General features: G+C 40.1%; 1 protein-coding gene across 1 annotated transcript in view; it reads right to left on the bottom strand.

The window, feature by feature from the left end:
• pcsk5b (proprotein convertase subtilisin/kexin type 5b) overlaps window positions 1-15,801 on the bottom strand; it is an 87,842-nt gene that overhangs the window by 37,425 nt on the left and 34,616 nt on the right. Inside the window, 6 exon segments of the mRNA XM_063489127.1 lie at window positions 1,691-1,793; window positions 2,014-2,133; window positions 2,602-2,738; window positions 6,400-6,588; window positions 9,830-9,947; window positions 11,893-11,996. Coding sequence (XP_063345197.1) covers window positions 1,691-1,793; window positions 2,014-2,133; window positions 2,602-2,738; window positions 6,400-6,588; window positions 9,830-9,947; window positions 11,893-11,996 — 771 coding nt within the window.

The raw sequence follows: 15,801 nt of genomic DNA, 5'->3' as shown, positions 1-15,801 counted from the left end.
CAAATTTACAGTCACACACTCACACACCGGCTTGTATACACACAATTAAGAAGGGGAAGGGACAAACAGGACACACCGTGACTGACAGCGTTTCTCTTATCAGACTGACGTGGTGTAATTAATCAGGCCACCATCAGGAAAGTTTCCAAGCTCACCATGTAACAGTCTCCTTATATAAAGCACAGTGCAGTGCAAAGCTTCCAAAAAACTCAGTAGCCAGTTCTCAGTTCTTGTTTTTCTCTCTCAGATTTACTTGTCAAAAAGTAGAAACACTCTTTTTCTGGATTCACATGAAAAAAAATAAAATAAAATGCACTAAAAATAAATGCAGATGTTAAATTTCTGTAGGTTTCCTAATGATCAAACCCAATCACACAAAACAGGCTGGCGAACAGATGTTTCTCTGAGGTATGTAAACAACTGAAATGTTGCCTTCGGCTGGTTAAATCTACAGATCGAGGGATTTGTATGCACCAATGTTCACTTTACCTTTGGAAAACTATCTGATTGAAAGCCTCTCAGCTAATATTGATCCGTCTGCTCATTGGACCTCTTACTCCTAATAACGATCAAAAGACGAAGTAACTGCTGGGCCAGACATGGGTTTTCCATGTGTTGCCTTTAAATTAACAGAGAGAGAAAAAATGGCTCTGTTGGAGTTCACTAAACAAGATTTCTTTGGCATCGTGGGTCATGGGTTTGAGCTGATCTAAGTAGTTCTCACTCCTAATTCTACAACGAAGAACATAAAGGAATAAAAGTTTTGCCAGGACAATCATTCAATCATTTGTTTTTTAGTCTGTGATTTTTTTTTTTGTTTATTCATGTGTCGAAATCTTTTCTTCTTCTTTGTTTAAAAAATCTAACAAGAAAACCCAACAGTAAGGCACTTTTCCACTGCTCTCCTATTTAGCGTGAGGTTGTTGCCACAGTGGATAGTTCGATACGTCTGATTTAGCACAGATTTTATGGTGGCTGCCCTTCCACCCTCAATACTCTCATTTATCTGGGCTTGGGTCTGGCACTAGGAGCATACAAGCCCGTGAAGTCACTGAGGCTGGGTTCTTGTCTCCTCCCGGTCTCAAACCAGGGTTCTTTCACGTTTAAGGAGAATGTATAACCAGAATATAACTAGATGGCAACCACTTAGGTTGAATCCATGAGTGCAAAGAGACACGTGTGGACATGTTGCACTCATCGGTGGAGACTTACTGCAACATGTAGCGAAGCATTTGCAAACCTTCACCAATTTGTCTGAGAGTGACTGCAGTCGAATAAGGCTGACTGTGCAATCATCCATTTTTTTCCAAATTGCAAGGACTCTACTGTCCTAACACAGACAGACAACCATTTACACCCAGATTGACACCTCAGCTAATTTAGAAATGTCACGTGATGCATGTGTTTGCACTGTGGGAGAAAGCTGGAGTACCCAGAGAAAACCTACATGTGCAGGGGGAGAGCACGCAGACTCAACACAAAAAGTAAATCCCCGTTCTGGACCCAGGACCTTCTTGCTGTGATGAGCCAGTGCTACACAAGGCTAAAGCACACCATGTAAAGCTTTTCTGGCAGAAAGTCAGGTGGCGTAAAACAAAGAGTGATACAGTTCGATTCTGAAGGTTTGATTTTGAGTAGATGTATACAATCAAGGAGCAATATAACTTCTGACAATCTAAAGCAGTCTGACCTGGTGTTGTTCTTGAACTTGAGGAAGTAATGAAGGCAGTTAATGCAGTGGTGGGGTCCAGGACCCCAACAGCCATTCTCACTGCATTCAGAGTCACAGGGGCCTGGATTCAAATACAGAAAGAAAAAGGGGTTTCAAGTCTTATGGCCTCTTAAAATGATCTATTTTTATTGATTGCACTTCAAAAGTACCCTTAAATCACAAACTACAATACTAATATTTTGACACAACAGCAGGGAAGTAAAAAGGCAATGAAAAACATGTTACTAAAGGCTGCTATTGTAATCAACCCTTCTGTGGGCGGCAATGGATTTATCACTTACCAGGGTACTCCTCTGGGAATTCCTCATCAAGGTCTGCAAACTGAGGCTTATCTATGTGCCCAGTTGAGTACGGGTGCACAGAGGTGCCATACAGCACCAATGACCACTCCTTTAGCTTGCCTGAAAAGATAAGACGAGACTTATAAAAGTTATCCTAAATAGAGGTATTTCGGTCTCTCCTTGCGGTGGGTAAATGGGGGTGTTCTCATATTTATATTGTAGAGTTACTGGTATAATCAGGTCACACTATAAACCCGACTACATTTTTACGCCCTGCATTTTCAGCAACCACCATGAAACATTTTAATGATACCCAAGGAAAGCTAGGTAGTTTATATGGCATTACAGTGACTGATGTAACAGCTTTTAAGAACCTACTACTCTTCATCTGAGACAGTAAATTAGTGGGTAATTTCAGTTACAAAATTCACGGCTTCCCGAGCAACATGCATGGCCCTGTTGGCACTTTACCTATTCCAGACAAAGTTAATGGCTCTTCTGCTTCTTCTGTCGCCATAACATAAAAATCAATGTATATACAACGAATACAACATGATTCAGTTAAAGAAACTATTCACACTGTCATACCAGGCACTTTCTGGCTGCGAAGTTGTGAAGGTGAGTCATAGATCTCTAGGACCCAGTCGCCAGCTGCCTTCTCTCCCCAGCAGTGGGTGGTCATAAACTCCCAGTTCTTAAAACCCTCCATGGAGTGATCAAACAACCTGCGCATCAGAAGTACACACAGTTACAAACACACAGACAAAAGTACACAGTTACAAACACACAGACACTTATCAGATGAGGAAGTGTTTCAAGCACTGCAAATACAAGAGCAAACAATCAGAGCCTTTAATGAGCTATGCGCAGTGTACAGTACTGAGATTTACTAGAGGTTAAGTAAACCTGTGAAAACTCTGAATTCTGATTGGTTGGAAGATGCTGATTCACTTTTTATGAGCAAAAACTGTTGATAAAGTGTTGCAAACATAAACTCAGTGGCCACTTTATTTGTTACACCTTGCTAGTACTGGATTGGACTTTCTTTTGCCATCTTGGCACAGATTCAACAAGCTGTTGGAAACATTCCTTAGAGATATTGGTCCATACTGACTTGATAGCATCACACAGATGCTGCTGATTGGTTGACTGATGTGAATCTCTTGTTCTACCACATGCCAAAGGTGTCCTGTTGGATTGTTATTAGTCCTTTATTTATCCAGGTAAAAAATCTCATTGAGATTAAAAATCTCATTTCCAAGAGAGACCTGGCAATTGATTGAGGACCAGTGAGGGCATTTGAGTGCAGTTAATACACTGTCACGTAGAAGAAACTGGTTCGAGATGATTTATGCTTTGTGACATTATTCTGTTGTAAGCTGGATAGATGGTACGCTGTGGTCATAAACCAATAGGCATGTGGTGTTTAAATGATGCTCAGTTGATACCGAGGGGTCCAAAGTATGCTAAGAACCTGAGGTTGAACCATTATTACAAAGCAGACGATCCATTTTCATTCCAAATTCTGACCCTACTCTAAGTCAAAGAGAAATTGAGACTCGTCAGATCAGGCAACATTTTTACAAATGTTGCCGACCAATCTACTGTTGTCCTATTTTGATCCAGCTTCAATTTCCCATTTTTATCTGACAGTAGTGGCGCACAGTGTGGTCTTCTGCTGCAGCCCATCTGTATCAAGGTTCAATATGCTGTACATTCACAGTTGCCCTTCTGCATACCATGGTTGTAACGAGCGGTTATTCGAGTTGCTGCTACCTTCCTATGACCTTAGGAAGGCAGTTCTCTCAAAGAGCTCCCACTCACTGGATATTTTCTCTTTTTCAGACCATTCTCTGCAAGCCCTAGAGATGGTTGCGTGGGAAAAATTCCAGATGATCAGATCAGTTTCTGAAATACTCAGACTGCCACAAACAACCATGCTACGGTCAAAGGCACCTTTATTCCCCATTCTGATGTTCAATTTGAACTTCAGCAGGTCGTCTTGCTCTTGTCTACATGCCTAAATGCACCCAGTTGTCGCCATTTGATTGGCTGATATTCGATATTTGTCTTAACAAGCAACTGAGCGGGTGTTCCTATTGAAGTGATATATTTGCCACTGTTCAACTGTAGGTAAGCTACAGCTTGAGGTCTTAGAGCCAACACTAACGACCAAAGATGGGATAAATCCATGAATATGTTACAGTTAAGTGATGAGGACTGTATGATGGGCTGAGGGCGGGAGAGCAGCTGTTTTTCTCATAAACCACACGATTTTTTTTATTATCTTAACACATTCCCATCTGTTGTCAGTTGATCATATTTTTCCTAAATTAACCAGACAAACTGTAGGGAGTACTCCACAGTAGACCAATAAAAAAGAGGTCTTAGCTGACCTAAAGTCCGGCAATGGTATTAATTTAATAAAAAATAAACAGATGAGAGAATTAATAACTGGAGATCAGAAACTCAGCGTACTTCAGCCCGTAGAAGTGGCAGATACTGCTGTTAGGTAAGGAGTTAAATTAGATTTTCATTCATATTCAAATTAATTTTCTTTTTAATAGAAATACTCTGGCACTGGCAGCCCTCTAAATGCATCATCATCATCACCACACAAACTTCAAGCTGTTCCTGTCTGTTGTGGCACTCTGTCAACTGCATGCTCTTTGGTTGTAGTAAGTGGACTTTGGACATATTCAGATAAACATGCAATTATATGAAAGGACGTGGCAGGCATGAGTCAGAAAAACTGGTGGATTGAGCAAGTTTTTTTCTGAAGAGTTTAAATTATACATCTGAGTCCTATAAGATCAACATAGCTTCAAGCTATGTTGATCTTATAGGACTCAGATGTATAAGCTATAGAAGCTATTAGCTTCTATAGCTTATACACAAAAGTGTTTACTCTGTGTTTTATGCTAAAGCAAAATGAATAAGTGGAATAAAGCCATTTTAAGCACGTGCAAAGGAAGCTGTCTTACCTATGCATTCATTCATCAGTTATTTTAAGCTCCCGAACTTGTTCAGAACACCTATTTCAGTGCATGAGCCGCAAGGTTACATTCCTACTTAGGAGCTGACTGATTGATTCTTGACTGATAGATATCAACTACCTTCTATAAAGTCTAACAGCTTTTTGGCAGTGCTGGTATCTTGTTCTGTGAAATAACACAGCACTGTTCTGTGTTCTTCAAAACGACAGCACGTAAATTACGTAAAGTGGCTATAGAAGCATCCAGCCCAACCTCTGGAGCTCAAATATTAAAAAATAACAATAATTTAAGAGAATAATGCAATCACACTTAGCTTGTTCCTCCTCCTTTCTTATTTGAAGTTCTTTCTTGAAGTGCTACTAACTTTTCCTTTGAAGAAAAAGTATCTCCACCAGTGTGTCATTTATCTGATTTACTCCACACAGCTAAAGCTAAAGGATATACAGCCAAAGACCCTGGGCACTGCAGTGTCTCGTTTTAGGTTCCTTTTGGCTGAAGTTTTGGGGCCTCCTTTGTTGTGATGTCACACACAGTAAAGAAGGTTTTTAGCCTGTTAAAGACGACGGGGTCACAGTTGGCACTGTTGTAGACTCAACAACTTACAGCTGCTCCCTTATTCACAAGATACCACCACACCACGTATCTCCACATGTTCTATTTGGGGGATTTTTAATAGAGGATGCCCTTCCTTACATAACCCCTTAAAAAATTCCCTCCCAAGATTGGACCAGGGATCTTTTGTTAGGCATGTGTGTAAGTTGCTATAGTTTATACTTCTACAATAAATTCATGTAATATCTAAGTACCCGATGCCCTTGCCAGCATTTGTATTTGCACATGACGAGCAAGTATAGCCACCAAAACACAAGTTTGTGGTGCAGTTTCTCTCTTTAAGCTGGTTTGAAAAATCACACTAGAAGAAGCAGCAGCAGCTGGAAATGTTTAGGAGGAACCTACAGTACTGAATGGGCCAATCGCAGATCCTATGGACTGTGTAATTACATTTCTAAAGAGGTGCACATTACGTTCAGCATATGGTTTCAGAAGGAATTGCAATTATTAGGTACCCATGTAGATTTATCGCTAACATATAAACCCCTGTTAGACTCCTCTGTCATGACAATATGCTTTATAAATAAATCTCTAACCCAAATATTAAACAGATTAAGGTCAGCTATTCTTCCTTAGATGGAACGGCACAAACCCGCTGGGCTATCACAAATTATTCTCAAAGGCGTTGGTTTGGCAATGTATAATATACACATGCATGCATTTTAAAAAAACTAAATTTAAAAAAAAATACGTAAAAAGAAAGTGGAAAAACTGATCTTTTATTTTAAGTTCATGAAGCTGAACCTTTGAAAAAGAGCATTCACAGTAGGTTCTGTACCTGTTGGCAAGCAGCTGAGACTTTGTCCCTGAGGGTGAAGTCAGGTTGATTGACAGGTCCCCACGGCGAGGGTGTGTAATCGTTATGCGTACGACCACATGCTCCAGGTAGATCACGTGATGGTTGGGGTTGTCAGTGCATCCTGTCGCCTTGTACACGGACCGAACCACGTGCTCTGGACGGATGGTTCTGGAGGAAAACATCAGAGTGTAAACATCAAAAGAACCAACATGCTGCAGCACAGTTTAACCACTTTAAGTTTTTCAGAATCAGAAAACTTTGTTATTCCCAGAGGAAATGATGTGGTCACAGATGCTACAAAACAGCAAGGACAGCAGTGAACAAGTACCAATATCACAAAAAAGCTCCAATAAAAAATATACACAATATATAAAATAATAATATAAACTTGCAGCTGTGGTGTCTCTCTTACCATACTGACAGTTATTTTCTCTGCAAGGGATGTGCAGGATTTATCTGCCCATTATCACTCTACATGAACTGAGGCATTTTAAACCTTAGACTGTGGCCGTCTCCATAGCGATATGGCTCTAATTGCCATGACACAATTAATGTAATTATAAAGTTTCACTTCACTTCTTTTGATTTAACCTCCAAAAACCAAAGGGCATGCAAAAAAAAGAGAGAGAGAAAAAAGTCCATATTAACATTTCTCATTTCTTGAACCTCACTCTGCCAAAGAAACCAAGAACCTGAACACGATAAGAAAGACAAAGAACATTATTTGTTCAGTCTGCTATGCACGGCTCAGCAGCAGAAAGCTCACCGAGCAGCCAACATAAACATCTAATGGCCCCTTGAATAACATCTGTGCTATGATTTAATAGAGCAGCGATACAGCACCAAAACCTGGACGAGTCCACAAGAGGGGACAATGAAAACCATCTTGCCAGCGCAACACTTTGGAGAAAAGGAGTCACACATGGAGCAGCTGAGCCAACTTAACACATCAGCTCACTGCTGCCAATGGATTACATGCAGCGTTTACTCACTGGAAACTAAAACATTACACTTTCTTCAAAACATTATAAAAATGAGTTACTAAAATAATTTCTTGCAGGCTGGAGGGGGTTGAGAGAACAGCCAGTGAGTTCTGTTGTTTGATTATATATTGGAAACTTTTTTGAAAGATTCAGTTTTAAGGGTTGCGATCACGACCACGACATTTTCTAGTTATGAAGCCATGCGGTACAGATGTTCATCTTTGCCAGTAAAATTGCCCCAAGGCAATTACAAACTAGCCCGTGATATCAAAAGCGATTCCAGGAGCGACACTTCCTCGCATTTGGCTCGAGAATTGATTCAGAACAACAGTAACAAAGTGGCTTATTTCATTAATAAAAATATTCAGCTTTGGCTGTTCAGACCATGTAATTAATGCTGGTCTGCTGATTATTAATTACTGCTAAAAAACATCAATTTGTTGTGACTGATGTGTTTGCAAAAGGCCAACACTGGCCACCAAGATGAAACTAACGATTTCCGCTGAGAAATGCTGCTTAAATTACCCGAGCTGGTACGTTAAATTAATCTGTCTCACATCGGTTAGAGCGGTGAAGAAAGGAACGACGGCGATTTATAATTAAAAGCAGCACATGAGCGTTTTCCTGAATGTGGAGAGGAAAATAATCCTCATCTCTATCTGAGCATTTCCACAATGGATGTCTGAGCAGCTAATTGACGCAAATATTTTTACATAAAGTACAAAATAGAAACAACTGCTGGTGGTGAAGCAGATTAGATGGAGCGAATAACAGTGAACACACTGAATGTCCGTTTTGATGACCGTTTGGAAAGCGGTCAGCGGTAACGTCTGGGGAGTCTGGAGCCGACAGAACAGCTCTGCTCTATGACACCGCACAGATAGCTGAACCGTACGCGCTGGGACCGAGCAGATGCACGGCTGATTACCACCAGTCTGATTGCACTCGGATCATGCAGTTTTCCTGCTGCATACTCCAAGTGGTGCTGAGATCAGCTGCAGACAGACATTACCAAACGTGGTCAGAGGGGCCAGCCAGAGGGTGTGTGGGAGCACAGCAGTGAGGTGATGACTGCACTTATGTCGCAAGTTGCACAAGAAGCACAGAATACACGCCCAGAGAGATGTGGCAGCGAACTAACTGCACATGTGTGCCTGCTGTCGTCTTTTCTTTATTTTTAAACTAACTCTTTGGTTTATGGAGGAGGTCGTTTCGCTCCTTTTGGGACGAATCCAGTTTTGAAAATGTGTCACAAATAAAACTTTTATGATTGTTTTGCCTTCACTTCAGAAGCAAAAAGAAAAAAATACAACGCCTTTTGTTTCTGGTGATTGCTTACTTTCTTCTTATTTTGGCTTAATGGAAGTGTTACTTCTGTTCAAGAACAATGCTTTAATCCCATTCACAGCACATATATTTCTCCATTACCCACCAGTAAGGATTGCTTAACACAACAGCCTCCGACAGGAGTTAGACTTTACATAAGCCTCGTATGGGCTGGCTTGTGCACTGGTGCAGAACAGACAGAATGACAGTGATAATGGTGCAGTCGCTGGCCACTGAGCCTTCGACTGAAAGCAAACCAGTTCGGGGCCCAAGTTCAGCCAGCCTGCCTAACACAGAACAGAGCTCAGGCTTCCAGCTGCATCAAGAATAACAAGTTGTGAAGCCCTGGCTCTCTCTATGCAAGTGTGTGCGCATGTGCGTGTGTGTGCATGTGTGTGTGTGTGTATACACATAGTAAAGGTCTTATGTGAGAACCACCCTGCCAGAACTAATGCTTGGCCCCTATCAAGGTACAGCTTGCACAACTGCACTCTGAAACACATGCCAGTGCAAAACACCAGAGAGAGAAAGAAATAAGAAAGAAAAAAGAAAGACAGTACAACTGAGAGGGGGGAACAGATTGAAACAAAGAGTGGGGGCGGCAGGGGCTCTCACAACAGCTTACAAAATCTGACTTCGCCAGAATGAAAGCATATTTAATGAGACTTGTTGGTATATGAGGACACTAGATGGGATCAGATTCCTTTGTGTCACAGAAACTGTACATATACATATGCTCTTTTAACATAAAATTAAAATCACCCTAGCAGTAGACATCCATGATTATTTAATGCAGGAACACCAAGCTTTTAATTTAATTGGCGAACTTTTAAAGCTCCTTTAAACAGAGTGATCCAGCTTTGTAGCAACAGTTGGGGGAGGTTGTTTTCCGTATCCCGTGCTTCCTTAGGGATCATTTTGGAATACCAACTACGAACATCGCTCATCAGCTTACAGCAGAGTTTAATGATGCTTTTGTGACTGAACGGAGTAAAATTCCTGCAGCCAGGTTCCCAAAGTCTGATCTCAAATCTGCTTCAAGTGTTTTGTCCACATACTTATGACTTATAAGAGATTATGCAACCTGCCTTATGTTTTACCTGATTTGTCGGTCTGCACTCTCCACACAAACATGTTGAGTAGGGACTTGCTTCCATCGCTCCGCCTCCTTCACCATCGCCTCGGCATCCATCAGGCCGAAACCATACAGGTGGCTGACTGCAGGAAACAGCAGAAAGTCAGGCTGATTTATTCGATTGTTTTTGGCTACGAACAGTTTGTCAAAAGAGGGTTACATCTTAAAGCTCCTTAAGAAGATTTTGCGTTTTTAAGCAGCCACAGTACAACATCGGCGTCAACATCCTTTTACAGAATCTACCCTCACCGGGTAGCACCAGGTTGGACAAAAGAGGGGTTTATTTGAGTCACTGTTGCCTTCCTATCAGGTCAAAGCAGTCTGACCAGTCCTCTCTGACATCAACAAGGTATTTTTACCCAGACAACTACCACTCCCTGGATATTTTCTCTTTTTTGAAGCACTACGCCACATTCAAAGTCACCTAGCTCCTGTTTTTTGTTTTTAAAGCATCAGTCAATCTCATAACCAGTCTTTAAATGACCATAATAAAATGCAAGCCGTTTCAGAAAGAAGAGACGATGACTTTTGAGGGTATGTTTGATGTGTCACAGCAGCACAAAGCTTTCACCAAGTACGGGTGTCTGAAGACAAACAACAAAAAGAAAAAAAAAAAAAGCTCAATCTAAATTTTATGTGCTTCACATAACCATAGCTCCTCAACAATTTTGGTCTAGAGGGAAAATTCAGATGCTTCCTGACAGATGAGAATTAGTCCAGACACCCTCTATAACACTTGGGTGATAAAGGGTTAAATCATTTTGTTTCTCATTGTGATGCTCATTGTGAACTTCAGCAGGTCATCTTAACCACACCTACACCTCAAAACTGAGCATGTGATTGCCTGATTAAATATGTTAATGTGTTAATGAAGAGGTGTGCCTAATATAGTGGCCGATGAGTGTAGTCGTTTTTAGAGTCCTATAATTGTTGCCCGAGTTGCTGAAGAATCAGAACGTGTCAACCAAAGTGAAACTCTATCACGTACGTTTTAAATGCCCCTCTTAGTCAGAAAAGAGTTAGAAAAAAAATAAGACTGCTTATATGTACAGCTAATCAAATATGAATTCCTTTCATACTTCCTCACCCCTCCTCCTCTCCTCTGTCACTTGGAAAATCTCCAGGCACACTGGGCCTGCAGCCTGGCTGACCCTTAGTTCTCCCTCTCTTGGTTTCTCTCCAGCACACACACACACACACAGGTACGCACTCAAAGTTACAAAATAGCACCCACCACATGGACCCTGACAGATGGCAGCTGGCAGCACCGTACTTAAGCAAGCAAGAACAAGACATTTTTGGAAACTTCTCGTCAGCCGCCTTCAGAATAATCTAATGAAAATATACATTTTCACAATGCAATAATTGGTTAGTTAAGATAAGATCTGCTGAAAAAGAAATTCCTTACATCATCCTCCTGTGTTCAAACTGATCTGATTTTTCTAACACAGAGCTGTTACATTTCCTTTTTACCTTTACTGTCAGCTCCACCTTTTAGAGCAACAGCTCAAAGAAAGATTTATGTGAAAGCTCTACTGGCTCTGTTCTGTGTAAAGTTTATTTGTTTGTTTGATATTCTGGCAGTATGAAACGAAGAAGCGCAGATTTCTAGCAGTAAATCAAAAGCCTTAAACAAATATCAAACACTTCTAGGGGGGAAAAAGTCAGCTTTATAAAGACAAATTCCAATTAAGTTAAATCAACTTTATTTCAAAGACGTTTTTTAATGATTATCACCCATCCAGACTTCAAACACCGCTCAGTGAACTTCTTGAAAATTAATTAAAATCAGTCACATAGGACTTGTAACCGATTATTTTTATTGTGTAGAGGCACTGATAAGATATTGAAATTCAATGTGGTTCATGGTTGAGAAAACACTGTGGTAGATGGTCTGAATTCATAAGCAGATATATTTTGATGCTCTCTTTTTGAGCAAGAAGTAAACAGGTTTGGATGCAACAGAGATTCAAGAATTTTACTGCTTTCATTTACTGAAGGTTTACGTCTGAGTGAGTGAGTGTTTACCATTGTAACCAGCAGCATTCGTCTTCCAGTCAGGAGCGCTGAGGTGTCCGGCTCTAGAGGTTTTCACAATGATATGCTGAACGTCTCTCCATGATAGCAGAGGACTAGCAGAGGAAAACACAAATAAACAGAAATCCATCGATTTATTAACGAAAAAAAGAACAAACTTTGCTTAGCTGTCCTACACTACAGCTAAATATTTGAACTGCCTTCACAAAAGCAGGAAGTTATCCAGGAATGATAACGTTGATTAGACATTAAAAAAGGCAGAATGGAGATAAAGACAGACAGATCTTTGTTGTGAGAGTTAACAATCAGACAACATCGTGGCGGGGAGGGGAGGAAGAGGCGGCCGTTGGCTAGATGAAAGGAACGTTGGGAAAAACAAATCCAGTACAAAAGGTGAAGTGGGTTAAAAAAAAACAAAGCAGAAAGATGAAATGTAAAAGTAGGTAAAGAAAAAGGAATATACAGTAGGTGGAAAATTACTGAGAGAGAAAATTACAGAGGGCGTAGATGGAGGGCATAGATGCTTGTTCCGTCTCTAGTTTCTTAGATCTCACGTGAGATCCATTACAGGATGGCAGCCATGTGTCTCAACTCCTTTGATGTCCAAATGTTACATTAAAGGAAAAAAAACAGGAAGAAGTGGGTCACCAAGTTTCCTGGGATTCCCTTCCATCTCATATGCTGGCCAGATGCTCTGTTCCCTCCCCTCATGTCACTCCCTCACCATCTGAGACCTCCAGAATTTGCAATTCTCCAAAGCTTTTGACCTAAAACTATGATTTTAGGCTTTCAACCTCACATTTTAGTGTTAGAGCCTAACAAAATAGACAGATATCTGCCCCAATTTCGGGCAGATATAGACAGGAACGAGACTTGTTGAGTTGCTAACATTAGAGAAGCTACCTGCGGTCTGTGAAACCTGCTGTGCAGAGTTTTGCTTCACCGCCAACTGGCTATGCCTGTAATATATGCCTCCAACGAGGAAAGCAACACCGATGGTAACCTGTGTTTGTCGCTAATGGCTTACTCATTAGAATGAATGCAAGATAAATTAACTCTTCCTAACGGTTTACCTCGTATACTTATTTATCCTGATTGGTGCACTATCCATCAGGTCTGGCAAACAAAACATTGTGTAACAAACCAGCGTAGGAATGTCACCACAGACACTATTTTACGACCAAAATCTACCAGAAGACATGGAAAATTCAAACAAGAAGACTCAAGCACGGCTTACTTTCATAACGATCTTCATTTGAAGTTTTATCTATAGCTGTGCGATAATGCCATATGGCGAAGATGAGAAAAAAAATCCTCCAATGATGATTTAGTACCTAAAAAAGGAGCTATTTCAACAGCCTCCAACAAAGCACGGTACTTAGCAAAATGCGCAAGAAAAAAAAATTCTTGCTAAATGTGGAAACATTAAACCAGGCAGAAAAATAAATAAATAAATATAAATAACATTTGAAAAAAACAAAACAAAAAAACCCCAACAAAGTACAACCAAGCCACAGCGGAGGTGCTAGCGGCTGGTGCTGTGCGACTCAAATGTAAACAAATGACCCCACTGTAGCGCTTGCTAGCTGTGCTCCACATGACAGAAAGAGCAAACAGTGACAAACTGACGCTTGCTTGGTAAAGCAGGACTATAAGCAGTTCGTTAAAAAGCTCCAACATCCCAGGTAGAAAATGTTTGTGGGTTTTATTGTGTGACAATTTTGTTAGAAGTTTGAGCTACTGTAGTTATTGCTAATTATAAGCGTCATGCAGCTGTTTTATACTTAAAATTTCCAGGTAAAAACACTACACTAGACTGCTGCTGGCAGCTTGTTACAATAGATTCACACTTTAAATGTTGAAGTGTGTCAATGGTAACAGTAGCTCATTGATAAAGAAAGACAGGAAATGTCTTTTAATTACTCACATTTATAAAGTTACTGCCTACAAGCTAAAAGCATTGATAAAACATTCACTACATTTTTAAATATTCATTCAGAAATATTGTTACTGCTAATTTTCTTAAAATGTGATATAATTTGGGGGCCATATTGTCTACCCCCCTACCCCTATTGGAACCCCAAAAAACACAACAACCAGCTGATCCAAGCAGGGCAGAGCATAAACAAGAAAATAAAAAAAAAACTTTAAAAATAAAATACATGTGATGAATGTTTATGTTTCATGTGTCTCATCAGGAACAAAAAGATTTTTTAATATCCAATTTTTTAAGTCTTAAAAATTCCATACACGTCAGGTTCCAACTTGGAGCCAAGCAAACCCTAGAATACTTACTTAAAAATAAATAAATAAAAAAAATCTTTTAAGAGCTTAGAAAAAAATCTGTCCAGCATTTCTTTCTTTCAAAACACTGATTTAATATAAAAGATGGACACAGTTTCTGGGTCTGATCAGTAAAACTAATGCAGAAACAAAATCTTTCTGGAAGGAAGTCTGAAGGTACGGCTTAGAAACGCCTCCAGAGACTTAGATGAGAAATTATTTGAAGCATCCTGTTTATGTTCAATTTCAACAATCGCCAAAAATGTATCTTTGTTGCTCTTCTGATACTTCGACTTCTACCTCCATCTTTGCTGTTGATGAATTTTCCCATAGATTTTAATTTCAGATTCTTTAACTTTGAACGCCCCTCTAATAATGTCTCTAGAAGAAGCGCCTTAAACCTGCATCATTTATGATTGCCAGCAGAGGTTGAACCCCCTGATTGGTTAGTCTCTTAGAAAATCTCCCCTCTGCCCCCTGTCATAAGAGCTCAATAAATAATCTCCTGATGGGTTAATGGGTCTTTATCATCATTTTTGTGTCTTATTTAATTCCAGTGTGATGTTTAGTTCGTGAATTATGGCCCAAATTGGAGTGAAGTAGGTGATAAATTATGTTATGGTTTAGGGCAAGGCTCCCTTGTGATTGGCCAGTCTCTACTATATGAGCAGGAAGTGTCAATGAGCATCTCAGTCAGATCCACCCTTTAGAAAGCACGTTAGGCACAAAGCATCAACATGGTGTTCAAATTCCTCAGCTCGAGGTCTTAAGACAGGACTTCACTAACCTACAGCTGACACCACGGGAAATATAATCAAATTCACTTAGTTATAAGAGTTTATAGTTTAAGCACTTTTTGCTGGACATGAGGACGATTAGACAAAAAAAAAGGAGATTTTACAACACATTTTCTCTTTTTTTCCCCTTTTTAAATTTCTAATAAAATCCAGAGAAAAGAAATCCCCACAATGCCAAGAATGCAACAAGACATTTACAAGCTGTTACACATGCCCAAAACTCACTAATGCTCTCGATGAGACCAGACTTGTAATTGTAGAACAGACCTAATGTCTTAAAATAAAGTCAAGTAAGAAATAAATAAGGGATGGCAGCACAAATAAGTCCAATGAAAAGTCAGAATAATTAATGGTCAGATCAATATTAATAGGCTTAGCTGCCAGTGTGTAATTATGGGTCCATAAATGTTTTATGGTCATTAATTAAAAGTGACTTTGGCATCGTTATCTAGGCCATGACTGCCTTCCCATAAACAAGCCAATACTAATTAATGGAACAGCTCACATGCTGGGGGAAACCAGCAGCAAATCAGACATCTAATATAGGTTTCTTGGTGCTTCTCTCAAGCATAATTATGGCTGAAAACACACAGGGGCAATCTGAAGGGAGACAGCTAAGAGCACAGTGACAGAAGAACGAGAGGTGGGTGAAGCAAAACACTAACACTCCATCTATTTTCTACTCTTACTTCAGTCCAGTGATACAGTTTTTCATGCCACTCTCTTTAATTTTAAATCTGAAAATGTGGGGGGGGGGGGACTGAAATCCATCTGTCCCTGTTTTGGTTTCTTAAAATCTCCCTGTAGATGAGGTTCATAT

The sequence above is a fragment of the Pelmatolapia mariae genome, linkage group LG12 (assembly GCF_036321145.2).
Source record: "Pelmatolapia mariae isolate MD_Pm_ZW linkage group LG12, Pm_UMD_F_2, whole genome shotgun sequence".
In the NCBI taxonomy this organism is placed as follows: Eukaryota; Metazoa; Chordata; class Actinopteri; order Cichliformes; family Cichlidae; genus Pelmatolapia; species Pelmatolapia mariae.
Note: the sequence above shows the minus strand (reverse complement) of the source record. Positions and strands in the feature narration are given on the sequence as shown.